This window comes from Ammospiza caudacuta, chromosome 2, assembly GCF_027887145.1.
Source record: "Ammospiza caudacuta isolate bAmmCau1 chromosome 2, bAmmCau1.pri, whole genome shotgun sequence".
In the NCBI taxonomy this organism is placed as follows: Eukaryota; Metazoa; Chordata; class Aves; order Passeriformes; family Passerellidae; genus Ammospiza; species Ammospiza caudacuta.
In genome coordinates this window covers 35,526,399-35,550,475 of record NC_080594.1, presented here as the reverse complement: position 1 = coordinate 35,550,475, position 24,077 = coordinate 35,526,399, and the positions used below count along the sequence as shown (strand labels likewise).

Below are 24,077 nucleotides of genomic sequence, written 5' to 3'. Positions count from 1 at the left end.
ATCCTGTGCTGATCGCAAGCCTTGTCAAACACTCTGAGGGGCAAAACCTTTTTGCAGGAGGTTTTCAGACTCCATTCCAGAATAAGGTCTGGGATGGAGGATGGCACCTTATTTAGCTGCTCACCATAAAACACAGTTATTGGACTGCAGCCTGCAGCCCTGTCAGTTCTTCTGCAGAAAATTCACTTCTATACAAGGCATGCCCTTGAACAAGTATGAAAAAGATTTAGACCCTCTTCAGAGGCTACTGGCAGGGTAGGGTTCACTTTGCTTATCACCTTGAGGGGTTACTGTTTGCATTGCAGCACTTCACAGATGAAAGAGACAGTACATCAAGAGAGCGGAAGAAAACAAATCATTAAAAAATAAAATACAGGAAAAGCGAGATTGGTTCCAACTCGCACAGTCGAGTCGCACAGACATTGCTTGCCAGAGCATAGGGAGGGTGGAACAATTTATGGCACCAGTCAGAGGACATTTGGACTGAGCTTAAAGAGCTATCGAGGGACCTGCTGTTTGGCCCTTCTAGCCCAGTGAATGGCACTGCTGCTGACATACATCTCAGGAAGACCTTATTCAGCCTGGATGACTGTTCCAGCCCTAGAAGAGCTCTTCCCAGCTTTCTTGGCAAAGACCTGGAGCAAAAGAACCTGCAGCTGCCAGGATGGAGCTGCTCTTTGAATATATGAGAGGCAGAGATGCTATTACTTCCTGCTTTGCTTTTCTTTTTTTGCAAGGAATTGCTTCTTGTGTTTCTCTTTCTATAGCAGCAAGCGCCTAGGAGATGCCAAATTCCTCTTATTTACTCATGTGCATCTGTACTTAAGAGTTTTGATACCTTTTTAATTATTTTCCAGATTCCCTGTTATAGTGGCTGATTTCTTCTCTCCCATTGCACATTTACACTCTATATCACACATATTTAATTAGAGCATTGTCTACCTTTCTACAGAGTTTCTTCCCTGAAGTCATATGTACCTTTTATCCTTGTTATCCATAAATTGAAAATTGTTGTTGCACTTGCCTCTTGCATCATCCTCACACTTACATCATGGCAACAATTCCTTCTCTCTCCAGCTCCTGTGATACCTTTTTCTGAATTCTGTCTTTCTGATGTCCCCAACATCTAGGCTTCCGCATAGATGTCTGCCCATGCAAGACAAAGGCACTGCAGTGATTCAGCCTTTCCCTCTCCTATTCTTCAGGGCTAAGGAACCTCTTTGTTGATTCAACCCCATCCTTTCTCTGAAAGTCCAACCGTACAAAGTCCTACATGTCAAACTAAAATAAGGACCACCACCATATTCCCCACCAAACCATGTCCTCAAGTGCCACATCTGCATGTTTTTGAAGACTTCAGTCAGGAGTATCAGTGTTACCCAGAGCAGAATAGGGCAGTGTTTTTAACTAAATCTGAAAACTTCATAGCAAGCAGCAAACTCTGGTTTACTGACTGTAGCTGAATAGCTGCAAAGGGAACTGAAAACCAAGTCAGCTTTTTGGAGTCTGAGATTCATCCAAGAAGAACCTATACCCCTCCAGAAGAAAGATGTTCCCTAGCTGAAAGAGGTTTGGAAGTGGTGGGATGGAGAAAGAGCTGTCTTCACTTGCAAGCTCTTACTGGGAATACTGGTTTTCCTCCTTGCTTTCAAACCAGTACATTGCTCCTGTGGTGATGTGGTTTTGTAAGTCTCCTTGCACACATGACTAAAGATGAGTTGTATTATCAGCTCCTTTTTGTATTGCTGTGCACTGCAATCCCTGAGTAGAGATGTATTCCTGCTCTTGCCTTTGAAGTAGATACCTTTGCTTACCTCGAGTGCCTCTGTATTTCCAAAGATCAGAGTGTAATTATGCCACTCTGAATAACCCCAGGACAGAGAAGTTAAAGGTCCAGCTCTTACAGGACAGCTCCTGGTCTTTGTAAGATCTACAGTGGTTAAAGCCTCCACATTTCATCTCAGGAGAAATGCTTAACCTCCAATGCCTGCATTATATTCAGTAAACTCAGAGCAAGCCACTGATTTCTGCTATGGTGGCACAACATCCATCTCTTTTCTACAAGTGTTTTCTGATATGCATGAAAGCAAAAGACTCAGTCTTCAAGGTTTGATAAGTAGAATATCTTGGAAATATTCCTTGCAATAAGTTGTCATTCTGTGTTCTGTAGGTCACATCTGCTGTAGCAGTCCTAAATCTAGATTTGAGATATGAGCAATATTCCTTCACTGTGGTGTTTCAAAAGTACCATACTTCTGCCTCTCTCCTCACTGAAGTCAATAAAAGCAATGTTAGGATAACTCTTTGCTTTAAAAATTGTGTCTTATCCAGTAGCAATCAACAGCTGGATACTCTGCAGTGTGGTGTAAAGAGGTACTTGGTGAAACAAGGCTAGTCTTTCTAACTTACACTGTTTCCAGCTTCCTAATTCTCCCTCTTTTTCCTGTAGGTTCACAACAGAAACCTGCTGTCCCTTGACTTTGATCGTGTGACAAGGACTGAGAAAATCTATGATGACCACCGCAAGTTCACGCTCCGCATCCTCTACGACCAGGCAGGGAGGCCCAGTCTCTGGTCACCCAGCAGCAGACTGAATGGGGTCAATGTCACCTATTCCCCAGGAGGACACATTGCAGGGATTCAGAGGGGCACAATGTCAGAAAGGATGGAGTACGATCAGTCTGGCAGAATTACCTCCAGAATCTTTGCTGATGGTAAATCATGGAGCTACACCTACTTGGAGAAGGTAAGAATGGTCTTACCGCTCAGAGATGGTGCATTTGAGGCCCATGGGTTCTCTCCTTTGACATCAGTACAGCTGCACTCCTTCATCTCAGCTAATTGCTGGTCCTTACGGTCCGGTCCTCCTCTTCTGTCCCACTAAGGTGCACAAAGTGGCTTTCATGCCAGACCACCACAGAGCAGTTGAAAATTGTCAGAGATGTTTTTTTCCCAGTCATGCTGAGAGCATGTGAACAGTGAAGCTTTGACACATGATTTTTTAAGCACAGTCTTGCTTTATTTCATTGACTGCAATATAAAATATGCTCAGATAAAGTCAACAGAGTGAGCAGTAGGAATTTCCAGCCAGATTTTCCATATGAAAACATTGGAAAAACAATAACCTATAGAGTATGACATCCTGCCTTCTTCAAGTGGTCCATTTCTACTTACAAAAATACATAATAATTAATAAGTAAGACATTAATTCAGCCATACTTTTAGCACACTTTACAGTGTCTCCCAGGGCCTTCACTCTGTAGGTTAGCATGGAACTTATATTTTCTAGGTATTACCATTCAGCATTACACTGCTCAATTACCCACAGATCCATGTATTATATATGTGGGACTGGAATTTTTTATTCCTGGTTTTTTGAATTTTTTTGTTTCCCAAAACAGTTTAAGGAAACTGTAGCTGTGCCATATCTTTTTAAAAAGGAAAAAGCATTGACTTACTCCTTGTGTTATACAATCCATGTGGATTGTTTGTTATATGCAAAAAAAAATCCTGGAACAAATAAGTATGCAGGCAGAAGTTTGGAGGAAGAGGATAATAGAAGATGGGTTGGCACAATGAATTAATTCATCATTGGAGGGTGTTGGGGGATACTTTTTCAAGCATTGCTTAAGTACCAATCTTATTTAGTTAGCTTTCAAAGTCTATTGGCACTTTGGTAAGACAGTTATAGGGTAGTGATTTAAAAAACTGAGCATTCTGAACTTGGACCTTCCTCACTGCATTAACTGCTTCTTCCACTGACCACTCCTGTTTGAGGATACTTGATGTGCTGTGCACAGCTTCTTACCTTTCACTGTTGAATTCTATGGTTCACAGAGATTTTTCATACTTGCCCTGCTCTTTGGATTGAGGAATCCTGTGAGAGTATAATTTTGCTGGAAAAACAGGGATATAATCTATACTTTTGTTCTTTCCATCCAGTCCATGGTGCTGCTCCTTCACAGCCAGAGACAGTACATCTTTGAGTTTGACAAGAATGACCGGTTGTCCTCGGTGACCATGCCCAACGTTGCCCGTCAGACTTTGGAAACCATTCGTTCCATTGGTTACTACAGGAACATCTACCGGCCACCAGAAGGCAATGCCTCAGTAATTCAGGACTTCACAGAGGATGAGCAGCTCCTCCACACTTTGTACTTGGGCACTGGGAGACGCGTCATCTACAAGTATGGGAAGCTGTCCAAGTTAGCCGAGATGCTCTATGATACCACAAAGATCAGTTTCACGTACGACGAAACTGCGGGCATGCTGAAGACCATAAACCTGCAGAATGAAGGGTTCACCTGCACAATCAGGTACAGACAGATAGGGCCCCTCATTGACCGACAGATTTTCCGCTTCACTGAGGAGGGCATGGTGAATGCACGCTTTGACTACAACTATGACAACAGCTTCCGGGTGACCAGCATGCAAGCGGTCATCAACGAGACACCTTTGCCTATCGATCTCTACAGGTACGATGACGTGTCAGGCAAAACTGAGCAATTCGGTAAATTCGGGGTCATCTACTATGATATCAACCAGATTATCACCACTGCTGTCATGACCCACACTAAACATTTTGATGCCTATGGCAGGATGAAGGAGGTCCAGTATGAGATATTCCGGTCTCTCATGTACTGGATGACTGTGCAGTACGACAACATGGGTAGAGTGGTTAAGAAGGAGCTGAAGGTTGGCCCTTACGCAAACACAACTCGTTACTCATATGAATATGATGCTGATGGCCAGTTGCAGACTGTGTCTATCAATGACAAACCTCTCTGGCGTTACAGCTATGACCTAAATGGAAACCTCCATCTGTTGAGTCCAGGGAATAGTGCCCGCCTTACACCACTCAGGTATGACCTCAGGGATAGGATTACTAGACTGGGGGATGTGCAGTACAAAATGGATGAAGATGGCTTCCTGAAGCAAAGGGGCAATGATATTTTTGAGTACAATTCAGCTGGCCTGCTCATCAAAGCCTACAATAAAGCAAGTGGGTGGAGTGTGAAGTACCGCTATGATGGCCTAGGAAGGAGAGTCTCAAGCAAAACTAGCCATGGCCACCACTTGCAGTTCTTCTACGCAGATCTGACCAACCCAACAAAGGTGACCCACTTGTACAACCACTCGAGCTCTGAGATCACCTCCCTGTACTATGACCTCCAGGGCCACCTCTTTGCAATGGAGCTCAGCAGCGGCGATGAATTCTACATAGCCTGCGATAACATTGGCACTCCTTTGGCTGTCTTCAGTGGGACTGGCTTAATGATCAAGCAGATACTGTACACAGCATATGGGGAGATCTATATGGACACTAATCCCAACTTCCAGATCATCATCGGCTACCATGGAGGACTGTATGACCCCCTCACGAAGCTCATCCACATGGGGCGGAGAGACTACGATGTGCTAGCGGGTCGCTGGACAAGTCCGGACCATGATATGTGGAAGCATCTGAGTAGCAATAACATAATGCCTTTCAACCTGTATATGTTCAAAAACAACAACCCCATTAGCAATTCTCAGGATATCAAATGTTACATGACAGGTAAGATACTTAAATTAATAAACATTTTTTACAAGCTTGCCATCGGCAAATAGGTGTCATGGTCTAACACCAGATGGAACTAAGCCCCACACCAGAGCTGCTCAGTCACTCCTCCCAGGTGGGATGGGAAACTGAAGAAGTGAGAAAACCCATAGATAGAGATTAAGACAGTTTAATAGGAAAAGTAAAAGCTGCTTGTACAAGAAGAGCAAAGCCAGGAATTCGTTCTCTACTTCCCATCAGCAGGCAACCATCCCCAGGACAGCAGGGCTCCATCCCACAAAACAGTGGCTTGGGAAGACAAACCCCATCACTCCAAACGTCCTCTCCTTCTTTCTTCCTCCCCAGCTTTACATGACACCATATGGTCTGGGATATCCTTTGGGTCAGTCAGGGTCAGCTGTCTGGCTGCGTCCCCTCCCAGCTCCTTGTGCACCCCCAGCCCCCTCGCTGGTGGGGTGGGGTGAGGAGCAGAAAAGGCCTTGGCTCTGTGTGGGCACTGCTCAGCAGTAGCAAAACCATCCCTGTGTTACCAACACTTTCCAGAACAAATCCAACACACAGCCCTGCACCAGCTACTATAAAAAAATTTATCCTCACCAAAACCAGTACAATAGGTAATTCCTCTCTCAGTGTCCTGATCACCATAAGGTTTTCCATTCTTTAATTAATGGACATAAGTTTTAGATTGCCATTGGACCCCCATGTAAGGGGCATGTTTAATTCATTAGTGTAAATGGAGATTGTAATTACCAAACCTGTTTCCTTTCTCTTCTTAGGTTTTGTTCTTTTTATTTTGCTTAGAGTTTTTTATCCCCTCAGATATCTGAAGTTTAGCTACCAATTAATGTCCTGATAACCTTTCTCTTTTTAGAGGGGCAGCTCTGTTTATGCAGTTTGCCTAGAGATTTGTTTACAACTAAACAAATGGCATACAGAATTGTTTCAACAGAATGGCAAAGCAATTCAAACATTTCATTACAGTCAGCCATTTCAGAGTGTCTACATGACTACTACACCACTAGCTATGTAGCTCAAAGTTAATCGGCCTTGCAGGATCAACAGTGTCTATAAAAAGTCAAGAAAATAAGAGGACAGATTTTGGTGCACAGCTACCCCAAAGCTTGATGCAATCTCTGAACTACTTCCCCTGAAACTTTGTAAAATTGCTGTAATATGAGCTCTGGGGTATTTTTACAGAAAATCTTTTTATGTTATGTTATGTTATGTATGTTAAATGGCCTTCCTATATACATAGAACCATAGAATCATTTCATTTGGAAAAGACCCTAAGATTATAAAGTCCGGTTATTAACCCAGCACTACCACATCCACCAGTAAACAGTGTCCCTAAGTGCTTCAACTACATGTCTTTTAAATCCCTTCTCAGATGGTGTCTCCACCACTGCCCTGGGCAGCCTCTTCCAGACCTTGACAACCCATTTTGTGAAGAAATGTTTCCTAAAATCCAATCTAAACCTGCCCTGGTGTAACTTGAGGTTGTTTCCTCTTGTCCTATTGCTTGTTACCTGGGAGAACAGAGCAGTCCCCACCATATACTGCAGCCTTGTTTCAGGCAGTTGTAGAGAGCAATAAGGTGCCCCCTGAGCCTCCTTTTCTCCAGGCTAAGCACCCCCAGCTTGCTCAGCTGCTCCTCATCAGACTTGTGCTCCAGACCCTTCCTCAGCTCCACTGTCCTTCTCTGGACACGCTCCAGCAGCTCAATGTCCTTCTTGTACTGAGGGGCCCAAAACTGAACAGGATTGAAGGTGTGCCTCACCCGTGCCCTGTACAGGGGGACAATCAATTCCCTGGTCATGCTGGCCACACTATTGCTGGTACTGCCCAGGATGGCACTGTCCTTCTTGGCCATCTGATTACACTTGAATGTTTGCTGCCATCCCCTGCCTGTACTGAGATGGCAACCTGAAGGACCTCACTAGCAAATTGTCCCTCTGCCATTGGTGTGCTGCCCCAGTTTTATCTCCAGCCAGTTTTGTTTTATCCCCTTTCTCTAGTCTCAAACCTAGTTTCATACTGTGTGCAACAGTGGTAGCAATGAGGAGAGTTTGAGAAGACTTTTTGGTAGCACTCTTTTCTAGATACTTCCCATTGAAAAGCCAAGTGCCACAATCACACATCAAATGTGCATACTTCTTGAGGAGATAGAAATTTTTAAATGCTCCTGCTGCATCTATCACAACCTTCCCAAATTCAACAATAATTGCATACCCCTGAGTTACAAGATCTGCTTAATAGCAAATAAATGTTACAAAGTAAAATCTTGGGTTATCTATCCTACTTGTTTTTCTAGTCATTAGGATTTGTGCTTTCAGGTTCTTCTGCAATAATCATAAGGATTAGATCATGGGGTTTTTTTCATGAAAAGTTGTTTTCTCCAGAGCTGAGAAGATGATGCCATGAGGGAAGTAAATATGTCAAAAATGCAGGCAAAGATCCTGTATGTTGCTCTCACTCTGATAATAAAGGCTGGAAGGGAATACCTCAGGATAACTTTTCCTATCAGAAAATGCTTATTTGTCAAAATGAATTTGTTTATGGGGGAGGGTTGAGCTTGAGAGATTTCTCAGGAGAAGCATAAACAGCTATCAAAATTGTCTAAATGACAAATTCCAGAATGTCCTTAAACAAAAATGAATTTTGGATTTTCAGCTTTCTCAAGTTAAGTGTAAACTAGGGATTGAAAACCGGAAAAGAAAAATAAGGAATCAAAATCGACATGGAGTTTAATTTAGAAGTTAATTGGAAATTTTTGGTCTGAACAGATCTAGTTTTTGAACTGTTGCTTTGTGGCATATTGACAGATTTTTGTTTTCCTGCTCAAGTTAAGAAAGGACAGAATATTTTTTGCTAGCCCTGTGTTAGAACAGGTGCGCAGCTTCCCACACAACTCTGACAGTAAAATCAAGATGTCAAAAACTGATACACTAATATTTTATATGCAGCAAATATTTTTTTTTTTCCGCAGCCTTATAAGTTCTATTTTTAGTTTTTCAAGAATACAGAGCACAAATACATTTTTCAAGTTTCTCCTCCCCAAGTGCATAGAAGAATCAGGCCATGCTATGGGATGAGTGCTGTGACATGAGGCTGCTGCACCAGCACTTTTTTGCTCAGGCTTTCAGGCACCTTGTGGACAGGACCCATGATAAGACTGTCCTTGTCATCACAACCAAATCTGCCCAGATCTGGACACAGGGAACACCTCTCTGTTCCTGCATTCCCACACTGGGACCTGTTTGTCCTTAGGGGAGCTCAGTGCCCAGGACATGGGTGACCAGCACATGCTTTGGTCCACAATGATGAGGTCTGAGCTTAAAGAAATTGAAGGTATGTGGAGGGGAGAGCAGGAGAAGCAGGTATTCATGTTTTGCAAGACCCATTGTTAAACATGAATATTTTAGTGATTGTACACTTCATGGCACAGAGCTTTCCTGCCAGCTTCAGCAATCCTGATGGATTGAACTGACATTTCCATTACATGTGTCTGCATTAAGCACTCTTTTTCTTTGCCCTCAAATGAATTTACTGTGAAATGTGTTGGCAGGGTTACTGTAGCTGAAAAAAACCTCTGTGATGTGAAATGTACTTTTCTGTCAAAAAAGTTGTCACTGCCTCCTGGCAAATTAGTATTTTCCCCTCTGTTTTCTCAGCTCCACACCTTCCTCTCATGTTTTCAGGTTGTTTGTTTTGGTGGTTTTTTGTTCTGGGTATTCCAACACCTCTCCCAAAAAAGAACAAACTCCTGTTGCAAATGCTTTGGAAGTCAGTTTTCTGGGACGTATTAAAAAAAAAACCTGTATTGGATATTTCCAGACATGTTACATATTTTTCAACAGTTCAGCATCCATGCTCTGTATTCTTTCTAGCATTTTTGAAGTGCTTGGGAAATTATTCCTGCACCAATGCTGACCTTCACTGTTTTACTTTGTTCTCCTGACCACCTGGTCCACAATATGTACATCAAAGCTCTTCATTTGAGATAAGAAGGATTTGGAGGCGGGCTATCTTAGCACTAGGCAACAAAATAATCAAATGAGCCTTTTCATTTCTCTCATACCCCCCTAGCCTCTCTGTTTCAAAGACACTCCAAAAACAATCTGTACATTGAGTGAACAGAAGTGTTTTTATTACAGAAATCCTCCCTCTTCCACATGGATTGTCACAAGGGCTTTTTGGACATCTGCCCAATCGCAACATTTTGGCCTGTAGGAAAACAAGCAACAGATAGTGTGTTTGTTTGGCTCCTGATTCTCCAGTCATCTGGAACGGCGTTTTTTGCCACTTGCATCCATAATTTCTTTTCCAACCAGTTCTTCAAAACATTAATTTAGGCTCATGGGAATAAAGAAAAAATATTCAGAGATGCATATTTAATTATTTAATTTTTTTTTTGTCTTCAGATGGTTTCAACAACGCTTATTGAGCTTAGCAAAATGAAAGTCAAGCCTTTGCACTTCCAGCTTGAAGCAGAGCAATCACCAAGAAAAATTCCAGTTACATCCAGACACTTAAGACTCCTGGGAGCTAATATTAGTTAAACTTCCCCTTCATACATTTTTTTGCCTTGCAATTGCTATCGTGTGCCAAATCCACACCATATTGCTCAGGGATTGTAGCAGGTGTGTCCTCTGGAGCTAAGTGAAGGCTCATCAAATGCTCTGAAGTTAAGGGAGGGAGTGATGTTAATCCCAAGCAGATCTAGGAGTTACCTAACCTCATAATTTTTTCCTCCAGCAGATTAACTTTTGCCTGCTATTCCTCATAGCTGTGCAATCAAAAATCAAGGAAGACTTTGAAATATACTGGCAAGTAAATGCAGGAATGATGTCCCAAATGGCTGGTTTTCCATCACATTCTCTTTCGTGCTAGTGGTCCCTCTTCTGCATAAGACAATAATTTATCACTGGTAGCCAGCAGTTTTCTCACCATTCATGGACTTTTTTAAAGGTGTTTGTAAAAAGTACCCAAGCAAAATACCTCTCGTGCCTGTACACTTATTTTCACTATAATGTACCTTGCAGGTAGTATGAAGTCTAATTATAAATACCACTGTAAAAGATGATGTGACTTTACACTGGTTTAATACTCAAACTGCAGCTTCTTATGAAAGATGCCAGGAAACTCTGGACTGAGGTGGAAATCCATGGAAAAAGCAGTGTATATGTCCAGAGCCTCTTCTGTGAGCACCAGCTAAATGCCTGAGCTGTCCATCCTGGATATCCTGGTATTCTGGTACATAGCTCTAAATTTAGTCTTCAGCCTACAGGCCCTTTGAGAGTCCTCAGGGATAGAAGTATTGGGGCTGAGGTGTTCCGAGCTGACTGTAGGAGTGGATAACACTACCCACTTGGCTGGAGCATCTCAGCCTCCAGGTGTGTTGCTGTTGCTGTACTTCTGCACACCTTCAAACAGTGCTTGGTTTCTGCTGATGAAGGGCAGACATGAAGCTGGCTTTGATTTGGGCCATTTGCTCACTGCCAACGTTTCTGTTTCAGAACTGGGAAAGCACAGGATTTGGCTCTGGCTGGAGGTGGAAAGGCCAGATTTTGGCACATGGCTCATTGTAGGACCATTAAGATTTCTGCTTTTCACACAAAGCAGAAGCTCATCATTTTGTCCAGACTGCTGCAGTGCCAGCCACTGTGGCATCCTCCTGTGGGCCTTCTCCTGGGCAATCCTGCTTGAGAGATCAGATAATCTTATTTATGTTTCTCTTCCCTTGCAGATGTCAACAGTTGGCTGCTCACCTTTGGGTTCCAGCTGCACAATGTCATCCCCGGCTACCCCAAGCCAGACATGGATGCCATGGAGCCATCCTATGAGCTAATCCACACACAGATGAAAACCCAAGAATGGGACAACAGCAAGGTGATTCATGTAACTCCATACTGTATCTCATGCCCTTATCAGCAAACCACCCATTTTCAATGTTGGTTGAAAAAGCTCTACCAGCATGTTGTGAGAGGAAGAGCAAGTCAAACCCCATTCCAGTATTGAAATCTGACCAAATAATCACATATTAAGTTCCCTACTGTAATGGGGGTTTTTCCTGTGATATTTTCTGGTGGTTGCTCAGTGAAGTGGCGTGTTACTGTTTCTTTCTTCCATTGTCACATATTGCAGGCTAAATTCAAGGCCTTTGTACCCAGGATTTTTAGAAGTTAAAAAAAAGTGAATCTTGATAGAGAATTGGTTTATAAAGTTTGGGAGTTTTTGTTCTAGAAACCTATTCATTTTGGTTTAAAATATCTTAAACAAGAAGTCACACTACTTGCATAGGAAGTTCTTTTGTATTGCAGAGAGTCTTTCCAGAAAGAATTTTTTTATTATATTAAACTTTCATTTTACCTGACCAGGTTAAATCCCATGTAACTGTGTCCTGCTTTTAAAAACAGGCTTGTTTCCCAAGGCATTGTGGTAGATGCTGGTGCAAAATTCAGTGATAAAATTGGCAAGAAAAATTTTTACAGCCTAATCATTTCCCCATCTTCCTATTGGTACTTACTCAACTGAAAGACAGAGGCAGCACTGTTAAAAGTTAGAACACGGGGTCAGGATTTGAGAGCCCTAGGTTAAGCCCCAGCCCTACTGCTTATCAGTGTATGACCTCAAAAGTCACTTACCTCTCAGGATTCTCTTCCATTTCATAGCCTGATTGTATTCTGGGGAGGCTTTCATCTGTTTAGTCTGAATCCTCTTTAGTCTGAACTCCCACTTGCTGTTGCTGGTTGTTTGAACATTGCAAGAGCAGTGAGGCACCAACATGACTGGGGAGATCAGGACATGGTCTCCACATTTCTGCTAATAATATGATAACAGTAGGCAATGGAATTGATTCCATCTGCCCTCCTAGCCTCTCTACCTATGGCTTCACTGAAATCTTGATGACCTGCAGCAAGATTCTTGAGGTATGCATCTTAAACCAGGAGGTCACGTTTCCTGAACCACAAAAGGTATCAGTCAAAGGTACAAACAAATTACTGTAGATTGATAGTAGTCAAATGTCAGTCCATCATTGGTACTCAGCCTCACAGCCGTGCTGAAGACAAGTTAAAATGCACCAGCTTCAACTTCAGCAAGAAATTTATTTGAAGTGTCACTTAATAATATTGGTAGAACTAAAAAAATTACCATCGCTGGGTTGATACTTGAAAACTTCAACAGTGCAGTAACTCAGTTGTGGTTTGGAGCACAGAGACTCCCTTTTTGTTTCTTATTTCCTTGGATTAAACAATAACATGCTAATGGAAGCTATCTCTCTAATGAGAGAGACCCTCAGGATTTTTTCTCCCCTCTGCTGGGACACAGTCTCCCTGGGCAAAGCTGTACCAGGAGTAGGCAAACAGGAAGGACTCACCCAGAGACTACACAGAAGACCATCTCTGTATTGGTATGTGCTGTAGATAATAACTCTCACAGAGCCACCACAGAAATTATTATTATTGGTAATATTATATTATTGTTTTGTCATTATTTCATTATGTGTATTATAGTATGTAATATATATATAACTTTTTCATGTATATTATACTATCATTATTTGACTTATTGAATAGCCAAGTAACTTGAGTGACAGCTTGAGGTGATGACTGACCCTTGTTCGTACAGGCAGATGAGCTGGAAATAAAATCAAGGAGAACCCTCCCTTCTGTCCACCTATTTTAGGTGAATCTGCTTTAATGAGCAATAAGAAGAAAAGGAAATCTCCATGGCCCACACAGATTTTTAAAAGCCAGAAGCTGCAGTGAGGGCTATGCAGGGCCCTGCTCATTAAAAGAGGGCTTTATACAGCTGTCCTGCTTCCAGATGAGTCCCTTTGCACTCAGATGTTGAAAATGGAATTTAACCATTGCAGGCTGTTTCATATTCTTCCCCTGTTATGACAGCAACAAAACATGAGCATTTTTATTTCAGTCGACAGTTGCAGGATCGTGCTGTGAGAGCAAGGGGTTCCTCAATGCTGTAGAGCAGGATTCCCTTGCTTTCTGTCGCACCCAGCATATTGTAGGCATATATTTGCATATTCCAAATTCATTCACATATGATGCCTGAATACATGATCCATTTTCTCCTACGCCTATCCATACATCCAACACTGATGCTTCCATGAAGTTCTGTTCACTCCCAACCCTTCGAGGCATCAATACACACTCCCAAATACAGTCCAGTCCTCCTTGTCACTGATTGTCTCTGTGTATATTGGTGAAGCATTTAGAAGAAAATAAAAACTTTTGAAAATTTCACATAGGAAGTGACAAAATTAAACCAAGGTAAATGAAAGCACAGGAAACATTTTCAGTTAATAAGACTGATCAAATTGTAAAATGGTATTGCAGAGCATACAGAGTAAGCTCTAGATCTTTTATCATTTAAAAGTAGCCAGGACAAGGCATTGATCACTGAATGATGTACCACAACTTTCTCATCTCCACGTCTTCTGATTCCTAATTTCTCTGGGTCACTTACCTCCTTGTGATAGACAAAAGTATATTTGAGCTACTCCACTGGCATTGCTGATAAAAGTTGGCCCAGCAGATTAAGTCTGTTATTTTATCAGAGAGAAACTACTAGCAGGAGCACAATAACAACGCAACTAACACCCATAAATGGCTGCTTCATCTCTCTTCAGAGTGCATAACCAGAGGGCCCTAGCATCTCCTTCCAAAACATTTTTGGTATTCACCTTGCCAGTCTGGAAGACAGGAGAGATAATTCTGACTTTGAGCATCCGCCACGTCAAAAACAGCCAGCATGTCATAAGCCTTGCACTAACCCCCTAAAGCTCTGAAGTGACATTTAAAATCCAATACTCCATTGTGCAGCACTTCCCCCTCCTCCCCACGACTGTGAAGCTGTCACTAAATTGTTTGTTGAACAAGTTCAGTGTTATTGGCCACTGGGGGACTCTGGGTGACCTCTGGCATATTGTGGAACTGCGGCACCTGAATCCAATTTCTCTTCTGTTTTTTTGTTGGTTTTTTTTTTTTTTTCTCCCCTTCCTTGTTTTGTCTCGTTGAGCTGTCAGGTAATTGTTGGAGCCAGAACAACTCTATTTCCAGGGAGGGGTGTTTTGGAGTCAGCACTTGTATCATTATCTACATCCTGTTATAACTACCATTCTCTCCATCCCATGGGCACTGTCTCCAGGAAGGGTCCTGTTTTCTGCAGTGCCTGTTACAGGCTTTGCTGGAGAAGTAGTTTTTGGCATCCCCTCTGGAGCAGCATTTTAAAGGCAAGGGCTGCTCTGGGATGCTCAGCCAGGACGTGAGCTATAAGGCTGTGTTTTCTGGCAGAGCTTCTTCCAAGGACAATCTGTTTCAGGGACTGGCTCTGCCAGTGTTCATCATTCAGGGAAGGTATCCTGACATTGCAGTTGCTTTGGCCTGGGCTTGGACTGCCACACTGTCTGCATGTCTGTCCATCAGCTCCCAGTTATGTTTCACAAATGCAGTGGTCAGTTTTCAAAGAATCCAATGCAGGGAAAAGAGTTGAAGTCTCAAAAACATTAAGCTCTTGGGGCTTTATGAAAATAGATGAGAAATCTATAAAGTGATGAGCAAGAGGAAGAGGCAAATCCTCTTACTTCTCCACACTTGAAATCTGTTTAATGAACTCAACCTCGTTATCCCCATACAGTCATATGCAGTGGTGAGGTAGAGGAGTGACCTGCCCTCTAAGCCCGAGTTAGTGCTCCTGTTTGGCTCATTCCCAGCCAGCCAGCCAGCATCCAGAGCACTGGCCTTGCTGGCTCACCTCTGCTGCCCCACACGTCACCTCTTGGACAACCCAAGAGCCTGCAGTGCAGCCATGCTGGTGGGCACATCCGAACAGAGACTTGTCTCCAGGTTATGGCCACATGGAATATAGGGAGGAGCTGATGGCTGAACAATGGCTTTGTTAACAGAGAGCTACAGGGTAAATAAAAAGAGGGCTTATAAAAAAGAGGGAGAGCAACTTTTTGCACTGGCAAATAGGGATAGGTCAAAGGGGAACAGTTTTTAATTAAAACAGTAGAGGTATAGATTAGATGTTAGGAAGAAATTCTGTACCCAGAGAGCAGTGAGGCACTGGCACAGGTTGCCCAGACAAGATGTGGATACCCCATCCCTGGGATTGTTCAAGGCCAGGTTGGATGGGGCTTTGGGCAGCCTGGTCTAGTGGGAGCATCGTGGTGGGAGGGTTAGAAGAAGATCATCTTTTAGGTCCCTTACAGACCAAGCCTTTCTGTGATTCTGTGATAGATAGGAAGGAGTTAAAAATGAATCATATATCAGAGAAATCATAACTTCCAAACCTATTGGAAAAAGTGGCTTTCTGCGTTGTAAGCCATATGGTGGTAAGAGAAACACCTATCTGTCTATAATGGCACAAGGATAGAAAGAAACTTGGAAACATGTTCACGTATTTCACATCTTGGATCCTTGATGGGAAATTAAAGCTTTCAGTCTCACACTGGAAGGCAGTATTTAAAAACAACAGATGATAGGATCTGGCGATGGTATTTCAAATCCTCAAGAGGTGCTGGCAAAATGCAAGAGGCTATTCAGAGATCCTGGTAATGTGCCGCTCTCCTGAGCTTTGTGCAGCAGAGAACAAATGGTGAAGGTCGTTCTCTTCTCTCCAAAGGGTTGTTACTAGATAAAGTGAAATGTCACCTAAGGACATCTGATTAAAAAAGACTGTGAGAAAAAACAAATCCAGCATATTTGTCACTCACATCGAGCAACAAATATTGAAATAAAATAGCGATAAATTCCCTTCTTTCTTCTGTAAAACCGGTATATAGATGCCTTGGTTTACAGTTGCTAAAAGCAGTAGCAATTTTTAGAGAATAGCACATGCCACTGCAGCTTTGGATGGAAATTTTCTGTTTCTTTTCCTTGCCAGTTCATTGACATGAGTTCTAAGATTGAACAGAAATGGTAATTTCAAAGTCAGGGATACATTGCTTCTTTGAACTACGTACAATCTGTTTGCCTCCACCCTCTTTATAGTCTGGCTGTGCTCTGGTTTGCTTGAATTTGTTGGTTGGGGTTTTTTTTCTGTTGGATGTGTTTGCTTTTCCTTTTAACAGAATGCTGTTCCCAAATACATTCTTTTATCAAATAAATGCACTCAAAAAGTCATTTCAAAGTCATCCTGGGCTTGTTTTTAAGGTAACAGAGATGCATTTGGTTATTGAAATTGTTGATAGCTAATAGTTAAATTTGAGCAGCCTGGTGTAGTGGAAGTTGCCCCTGCCTGTGGCAGGAGGTTTGGAACTAGATGGTCTTTAAGGTTCCTTCCATCCCAAACCAGTCTGTGATTTTAACTGAAGGTGAATGTTCAGCATTACAGCTTTGCACATCTCATTTCCTACTTCCTTATGTGAAAAAAAGGTGGGGAGAGCCCAGAAGTAACCAGTCCTCAATAGAAAACCCTTTTTTGATTGTGCTCTTGTTCTTGATTAAGACACCTGAAGGTAGGTCTCTGCCTGTGAATTTTGATATTATGGTGGTGTCCAGATCCACTGGTTTGTTGGGGCAACCTAATTTGGAGACATTAATAGAGGATCTTTACCTAATAATTTGCTCATAATCGAGAACATACTGGAGTTCCTGCAGCTCATCAAGAATAAGGTGATGAAGACAAAATTGAAGGGGAACAGGGGCAATTTCTGATAGGAATTATTCGTCCATGCCCAGTACTGCCTGACCTCCCCGAGCTCCCTTCTCCAAGGTGATAATCAGTAGATGGTGCAATTAATTCCAGGGACTCTTTATCACTCCCCTGCTGGTAAACAAGGTGATGTATATGTATATGGTGATACATAAGTGATCACAGGACATAGCAGTGTAGCCAGAAAACCTGATTTACATCCTTGAGTGAGCAGTGATTTGGTATGAGCGCTGAGAGATGCCTTTTCCCATCACTGGTAAATGTTGCTGAGGCAAGTTGGAAAGGCAGCATGACATACAAAGTGGCTAAGGGACCACCTAGAGTCAACCCATATGAGATACACCGGAGAAGAACTCTCCATTTCAACTTCTTTGAAGAGGAAGTAGCTAATTACCAAGGCTATGCAGTGTGCACTTGTTTAGAACAGTAAGTGTTTTATGAAGCCTAGAAGACTAATTGTTCCATGTCCATCATCACTGACATCTACATTAATTACGTCCATTTTTTGCATAATTAGAGCACTTGTGCAATTGGCAGAGAAGCTGGGCTCGGCTCCCTACCAGTCTGTTAATTACATTGCTCTCTAGGGGACGTGTGAGATGCCCCACAGGCAGGATGGAGAAAACCAGAAAGAGCTCCTTTTTCATAGGAAACTGGTTCCTGCTCCACCTGCTATGCTGTCAATCAAAAGGGGAAATGGAGAAGGTACACCAGCCTGCTCAGCACTTTGAACAAAAGTAATTTCTGGGAATTTTAATGTTCTACAACCTAAAATGTGCTTTTGAAGTTGTATTCCTCTATTCCCTTATAGTTTTCCCTTTTAACAGTCAAAACTGCTCATAACTTCTTAGTAAGTGGCAATGTGGCAATGCTCAACCCCTTTTTTTTTTTTTAATACTTTATGACTCTTCCCTGGAAATGGCTGCTGGAATTTATAAAGTTAGAAAGTTTTTAAGAAATGGTTAAAAAAAAAAGTATAGGCCTCAGAGTGATTTTATGCTCTAGAATGCCGCCAGAAGAGTTTCAGCAGGTATATTTTTACCCCAATTAGCTTCAGCAGTGGCATTGAGACAATTACATCAAGTTAGATGCTGGCTGAGCAAACAAGCTAATGCCACATCCTCTGCAATCAGTGATATGTTAACCAATGTTGATAGTATTAGACATGCTACTCTTCAAAACAGAGCAGCCATTGATTTTCTTTTACTAGCAAAAAAGCATAGTTGTAAAGAATTTGAAAGATTGTGTTGTATGAATTTGTCCGATCATTCTGAATCCATTCACAAAAGCATTCAAAAATTGAAGAATCTGATAGCCCAAATTAAAGAAGATAGAAGTTCCTAGCTAAATGATTTGTTTCAAAATTAGAGTTTTGCACCTTAGCTAAAGCAACTTTGCAAGATAGGTCTTTATGTATTAAGTGTTCTAATACTAATATTGATAGTAGTACCTTGTATACTTTGTTGTGTTTAGCGAATGATGAACAAAACAGTCTGAGAAGTTTTTGTCATACAAGCAAGAGAGTTAAGAAGTAGAAGTACAGAGAGTGTTCGAAATCTCACGAAAGCAGTAGACGGAAGTATAAACATGAACGAAAGTTTTGAATTAGGACCTTAGAATCGACCAGAGTTTTTCGAACAATGACTTGTGACTGTTGCCAAACATGATTCATATCTCTTTCAAAGATTGAGCCTTCACAGCATTAAGTTGCTGTGCCATAATATAGCAATGCTTCAGTTTAGTGCAAATAAGTCTCCAACAGATAATAAGCAGAAATTTTGCAATAGAGCTATGAAACGCAAGTAGCAAGCGACAAGAAAATAAAAGCTTCTAAGTCAAACAGAGAGGGGGAAATGCTGGAATCCATAAAGTTAGAAAGTTTTTAAGAAATGGTTAAAAAGAAAGTATAGGCCTCAGGTTGAAGTTTTGTTAGCATTGCAGATACAGCAGAAAAGTTTCCCAAGCAAGCAGAAAAGTTTCCCAAGCAGTAGACGTGACAAACAACAATAGGCCTCTGTAGAATTGGCTTTAAGATGGCAACAAAGTTATTTAATGTATATGTTTAGAAGGTTAGCATGAATAGAGCTCTGTTCTTTGTCTCTTATGAACCAGTCTTTGTTTTAACTACCATTACGTGTGTTTTATAAGATTGGATAGAATGCTTGTCAATATGTGTTGTTCTATGTATGATTGGCTGAAATCTAGACTGAGATAGTTTTATGTCATTCTGTATCACCCCACCTTCTCTGGGCATTCTCTGTGGATCAGCGAGCTGTTAACATCATGTCTCCATTGTATGTCTTGAGACTGATGTGCTGGAAATAAAAGCAAAAAGCTCTTCACTGGTCTAGTTTTGTCCAGTGTTGTCCATATTTGGACGTAACTGCCACAGCAAGTGGATTCCTTTTTTAAAACGTGGGTTCCTGACACAATTGGACCTCTATCTACCCTTTGACCCAATAATGGCCACCATGGAAATTAGGTTTTATTTCACTTCCCTTGTTATATTACTAAGTCTTGTGTGAGAGGTCCACACTGAAATGCCTGCATCATCTGGATTGTCTTCTTGCACCCAGGATGTGAATCTCTAGTTCATGGACAGTTTAGGGCAATATTCTTCATGGGTGTTTAATTTCCTCAAAATAATTGGAATGGAGTAAACTTTGTAGCCTATTTTTAATCCTGTGTGTCATTACACTATTGAACTGAGCCGTTGGCAGTGCCAGGAGAGTTTTGTCATAGAATCCTCTTGCTTTTGTGAAATTTGAGCAAATAATTGTTCATGAACAGGAGTCTGTAAGTCAGCACTGCCATGAATTGATGGGAGCATTTCCAGAACATTCTGCAGTAATGATGAGCTGCTGACTCACTGTGTGCTTGCTCCATTATACCCTAACAGCAAAAGTGCCTTTGTATTGCACTGGACTGCAAATGATCTGGGCTGTTGTCTCTCAATTTTTGCTTCAAAATAAGCTAAAACTTGAGCATCAGATGTGGTTGGCTTTAACTCAGGGAGCCTGGCAAATTGTAGGGGGTTTCCAGGAAATAAGTTTTGGATATAATGCCTTCCTTGAGTTTTGAACAACCTGCTTTAGGCAGGCTGAAATGGAATATCAAGAGGTTATGGCCACTCTGAGGGTCATACAGGTCATGCGGGGCAAGGAGCACAAGGAGTTACAATGTGGAGTTAAAATAGAAGAAACTTTTAGAAATACTTCCACGTTTCACAGAAAAGCTGAAAGCATTTGGTAAAGCATCATGGCCACAAGACAAATTGTTTCTTATATGCAGAAGAACACTGAAACACAACCTAATTATGCATCCAAACTCAACGCCCACACCACTGAGGCAAAAAAATAATTTTCTACCTTTACATCCTTCAATCTATGAGATTAAATACAGTTCAGGTTTCAGAAACAATGAGCATTAGGAGGGGACAACATTTCTCTCCCATGAAAAGGAATTAAAATTTTGAAAAAATGTGATAAGGGGGAAAAAATAATGGAGCTCTTCATTACATGTCTCTAGTATGTTCTCCTGCTCTCCAGCATCCTAATAATGCTTTTGGGACATCAGATTTCTCTTTCTAATATGTCGTTCTGTTCTTTCTCTCCCTGCTCAGTCCATTTTGGGGGTCCAGTGTGAAGTGCAGAAGCAGCTGAAGGCTTTTGTCACCCTGGAGCGCTTTGAACAGATCTACAGCTCCAGCATCGCTGGATGCCGGCACGTCAAGAAGAACAAGAACTTTGCTTCTGGAGGCTCCATCTTTGGCAAGGGCGTCAAGTTCGCCATGAAAGACGGGCGTGTGGCCACGGACATCATCAGCGTGGCCAATGAGGATGGACGGAGGATCGCAGCCATCCTGAACAATGCCCACTACCTGGAGAACTTGCACTTCACCATCGACGGGGTGGACACACACTATTTCATCAAGCAGGGGCCGTCGGAGGGCGACCTGTCCATCCTGGGCCTCAGCGGCGGGCGGAGGACCCTGGAGAACGGCGTGAATGTGACAGTGTCCCAGATCAACACAGTGCTGAGTGGGAGGACTAGACGCTACACGGACATCCAGCTCCAGTACGGTGCACTGTGTCTAAACACGCGCTACGGGACCACCTTGGACGAGGAGAAGGCACGCGTCCTGGAGCTGGCCCGACAGCGCGCCGTCACCCAAGCTTGGTCCCGGGAACAGCAGAGACTGCGGGATGGGGAGGAGGGTATTCGCTCGTGGACAGAAGGGGAGAAGCAACAAGTGCTAAACACGGGCCGGGTACAGGGCTACGATGGCTATTTTGTGATCTCAGTGGAGCAGTACCCTGAACTCTCAGACAGCGCCAACAACATCCACTTCATGAGACAGAGCGAAATGGGCAGAAGGTGACAGAGAGGGTCAATGCGGTGACTTCTTGCCAAAGACAGCTACTCTTTTGTGGCCACTTACCTGACTGTGTTGTACTCAATCCTTTTTCTAAACTGAACAAGGTGGGGTGGGAGGAAAATAGAAAGAGAAGGAATAATACGGTTGCACTGTAACTCATGCAACATACTTTTTTCCCGCTTTAATTTGGCCTTCATGCGTTTTTTGCAATGAACAGAAGGTATATTTTGCCGTAGTGTGATCACAGTGAAATTTACTGTCTCTTGTCCTTTTTTCTGTTTGTTTGTTTTGGGTTTTTTTGTTTCTTTTCCCCCTCTTTGTGAGGAATTTGAAGTGGGGAGTCGTCAACGTAAGTCCTTAGGTGTAAGTGCGAAATGGGTGTCTGTGCTAACTTGTGTCATCCTAATCCTTTCTGATTTGGGGCAGGGACATAGCCTTCCACCTGGAGCAGGGGGAGCCCATGGCATGCCAGAGAGCTCTTCCCAGAAAGAAAGGAGATGGAAGACAACGCTGATTCTGATACTCTGAAAGTGACCGTCCAAATCATGTGCCTCAAAAGGGACCTTACAAGTAGTTTTCATGTTTCACTTGGGACATAAAGTGTTTCTTTGGGGGCTCCTGCTGAGCAGAAGTAGATTATAGAGACAAAGGAACTGATTATATTACCTTGCAAGATGATTCTCTTCCTTCCTGAACTGGAATAAAAAAACAGAAAAAATTGGTCTTTTTTCATTATGAGAGTAGATACTTTTTGGGGTTTTTTGTGTGTGCGCAAATCCTGGTTTTAGTTAAATAACCTAGCAAAAGCCAAGAAAAGGGACTCCTGCTCTATTGAGAAAAGCTAAAATAAATCCTCTCTCATACGTAGAGCTGTTCTATAGGTGGATTTAATGCACCCATGTTGTACATTTGCTAATGGCATAACTTCATTAAATGTATAGTGTTTCAGTACATGAGGCTACGTGTTTAACAGTCCACTGTGCTGTATCTAGGAAGCTGATTTGAATTTAAAAGTAGTTATAGTATCCCAGTGACATACCACTGAAAATTAGAGCCAAACCCTGCTTTTCCTGATTCTGGAGCTTGTATTTATTGGCTGGGAAATGCAGTTTGGAGTAGCATGCTGGCAAGTCGTTTATGACTATGGCAGATAAATGTCTCCTGGGGACTTTGGCAGCAGGGATTTTAAAATGTTTAATAAGTAGCAACAGCTTGTGCGTGGTGGGACAAGAAGGAGAATATGAAATCAACCCTCTCACTGTTTCTTACATGAGCTCAAATTTAATGGAGAGCCCACTTGACTGTTAGCAGTGACGAGGGGGAGGTTAGTGGAAATGCCCACTACAGAGAGGACCAAGTGCTTTAATAAGAAACTGCTGACAAAGTTGCTCAGCATGCTAATGTAATTTTTATTCACAAAACCTCTGTGCTCTGGTATTTGGAAGAGTCCTTGAAATTCAAGGGAGCAAGGAGATGAGCTCAGCATCCTCTTCCCCGCCTGAAACAGTCCTGTGCTGTTCCTGCAGGCAGAAGTGTTACCCCACCTCTCAATGGAGCTCTGGCTGGAGGTGGCCAACCCTGGTCCTAGATAGATGTCTCTATCACACTGATGCCTGCATATGTCCTGACTGTAAGAGCTCTCGTGTGTCTCTCTGGGAACAGCTCAGCCCTGATTTTTTAATTTTTTTTTTAATTCCATCCACTTTGGCTTTTCCCAGTTCTGCAGAGAGATAACCCAAGACAACTCCATGCCAAGGCTGTTTCCTTACTCAGAGTCCTACAATGCACCTGTGTACTCAGAGACAGCTCTTCTGCACTCATGCCACTACCACTGCCATCCTCCAACACAGACTGGCACCCGTCTGCAGGATCTGAGCCCAGATACAGCGGGGGCGTGTGTTGGCCATGCAGTCCTTGAGCAGTGAAACATTGGCAGCCCCCGTGCTCTCACGGCTTCTCCATAGCAGCCGGCTGCCAGCTCCGTCTGCCTTGCCTGTCTGTTCCCGGGTGCTTGCCAGGAGGAAGGTGATGGGATAGAAATTCCCCTAACAGACTGTTCCTCCTCCATTTCCGAATCCCTAATACCTTTGGCTGTGTGGCAATGACCAATGTTATGGGTTTGATTTTCTGCTTTTCTCTCCTGCTTGCAGCAAGGATGTTGATGCTGGTGCTGTGTCCCAGCGCTGTACTCTGAACCACCCCTTGCAGCACACAACCTTTATTACTTTGGCAAGAGTGAACCACAGGCAGCTGGAAAGGGTATCCAGTTCTGGCAGAGCCAGGTGGGAGAAGACGTGTTGGCCAGACCTGCTCCAGGCTTTTACAAGGGAGCAGTTGCTTTGGCTGCTGCCTGCCAGGGATGGTTAAAAGGCCATGGCATTCCCACCTGTATGGCTGGTATAAAGTGCTTGGCAAGCCTGGGTTGCCCTGAGGATGCACAGGTGGGGGTCAGGGGCAGTG

The 24,077-nt window shown here is 42.8% G+C and overlaps 1 protein-coding gene across 1 annotated transcript in view; it reads left to right on the top strand.

The window, feature by feature from the left end:
- The window catches only part of TENM4 (teneurin transmembrane protein 4), a 387,133-nt gene extending 364,700 nt beyond the window's left edge, over positions 1–22,433 (top strand). The window contains exons 29-32 of the mRNA XM_058800438.1: positions 2,450–2,746; positions 3,943–5,557; positions 11,307–11,449; positions 20,862–22,433. Of these exons, the coding sequence (XP_058656421.1) occupies positions 2,450–2,746; positions 3,943–5,557; positions 11,307–11,449; positions 20,862–21,620 (2,814 nt within the window). The 3' untranslated portion in view covers positions 21,621–22,433. The remainder of the gene's footprint in view (positions 1–2,449; positions 2,747–3,942; positions 5,558–11,306; positions 11,450–20,861) is intronic.
- The last annotated feature ends 1,644 nt before the right edge of the window (positions 22,434–24,077 follow it).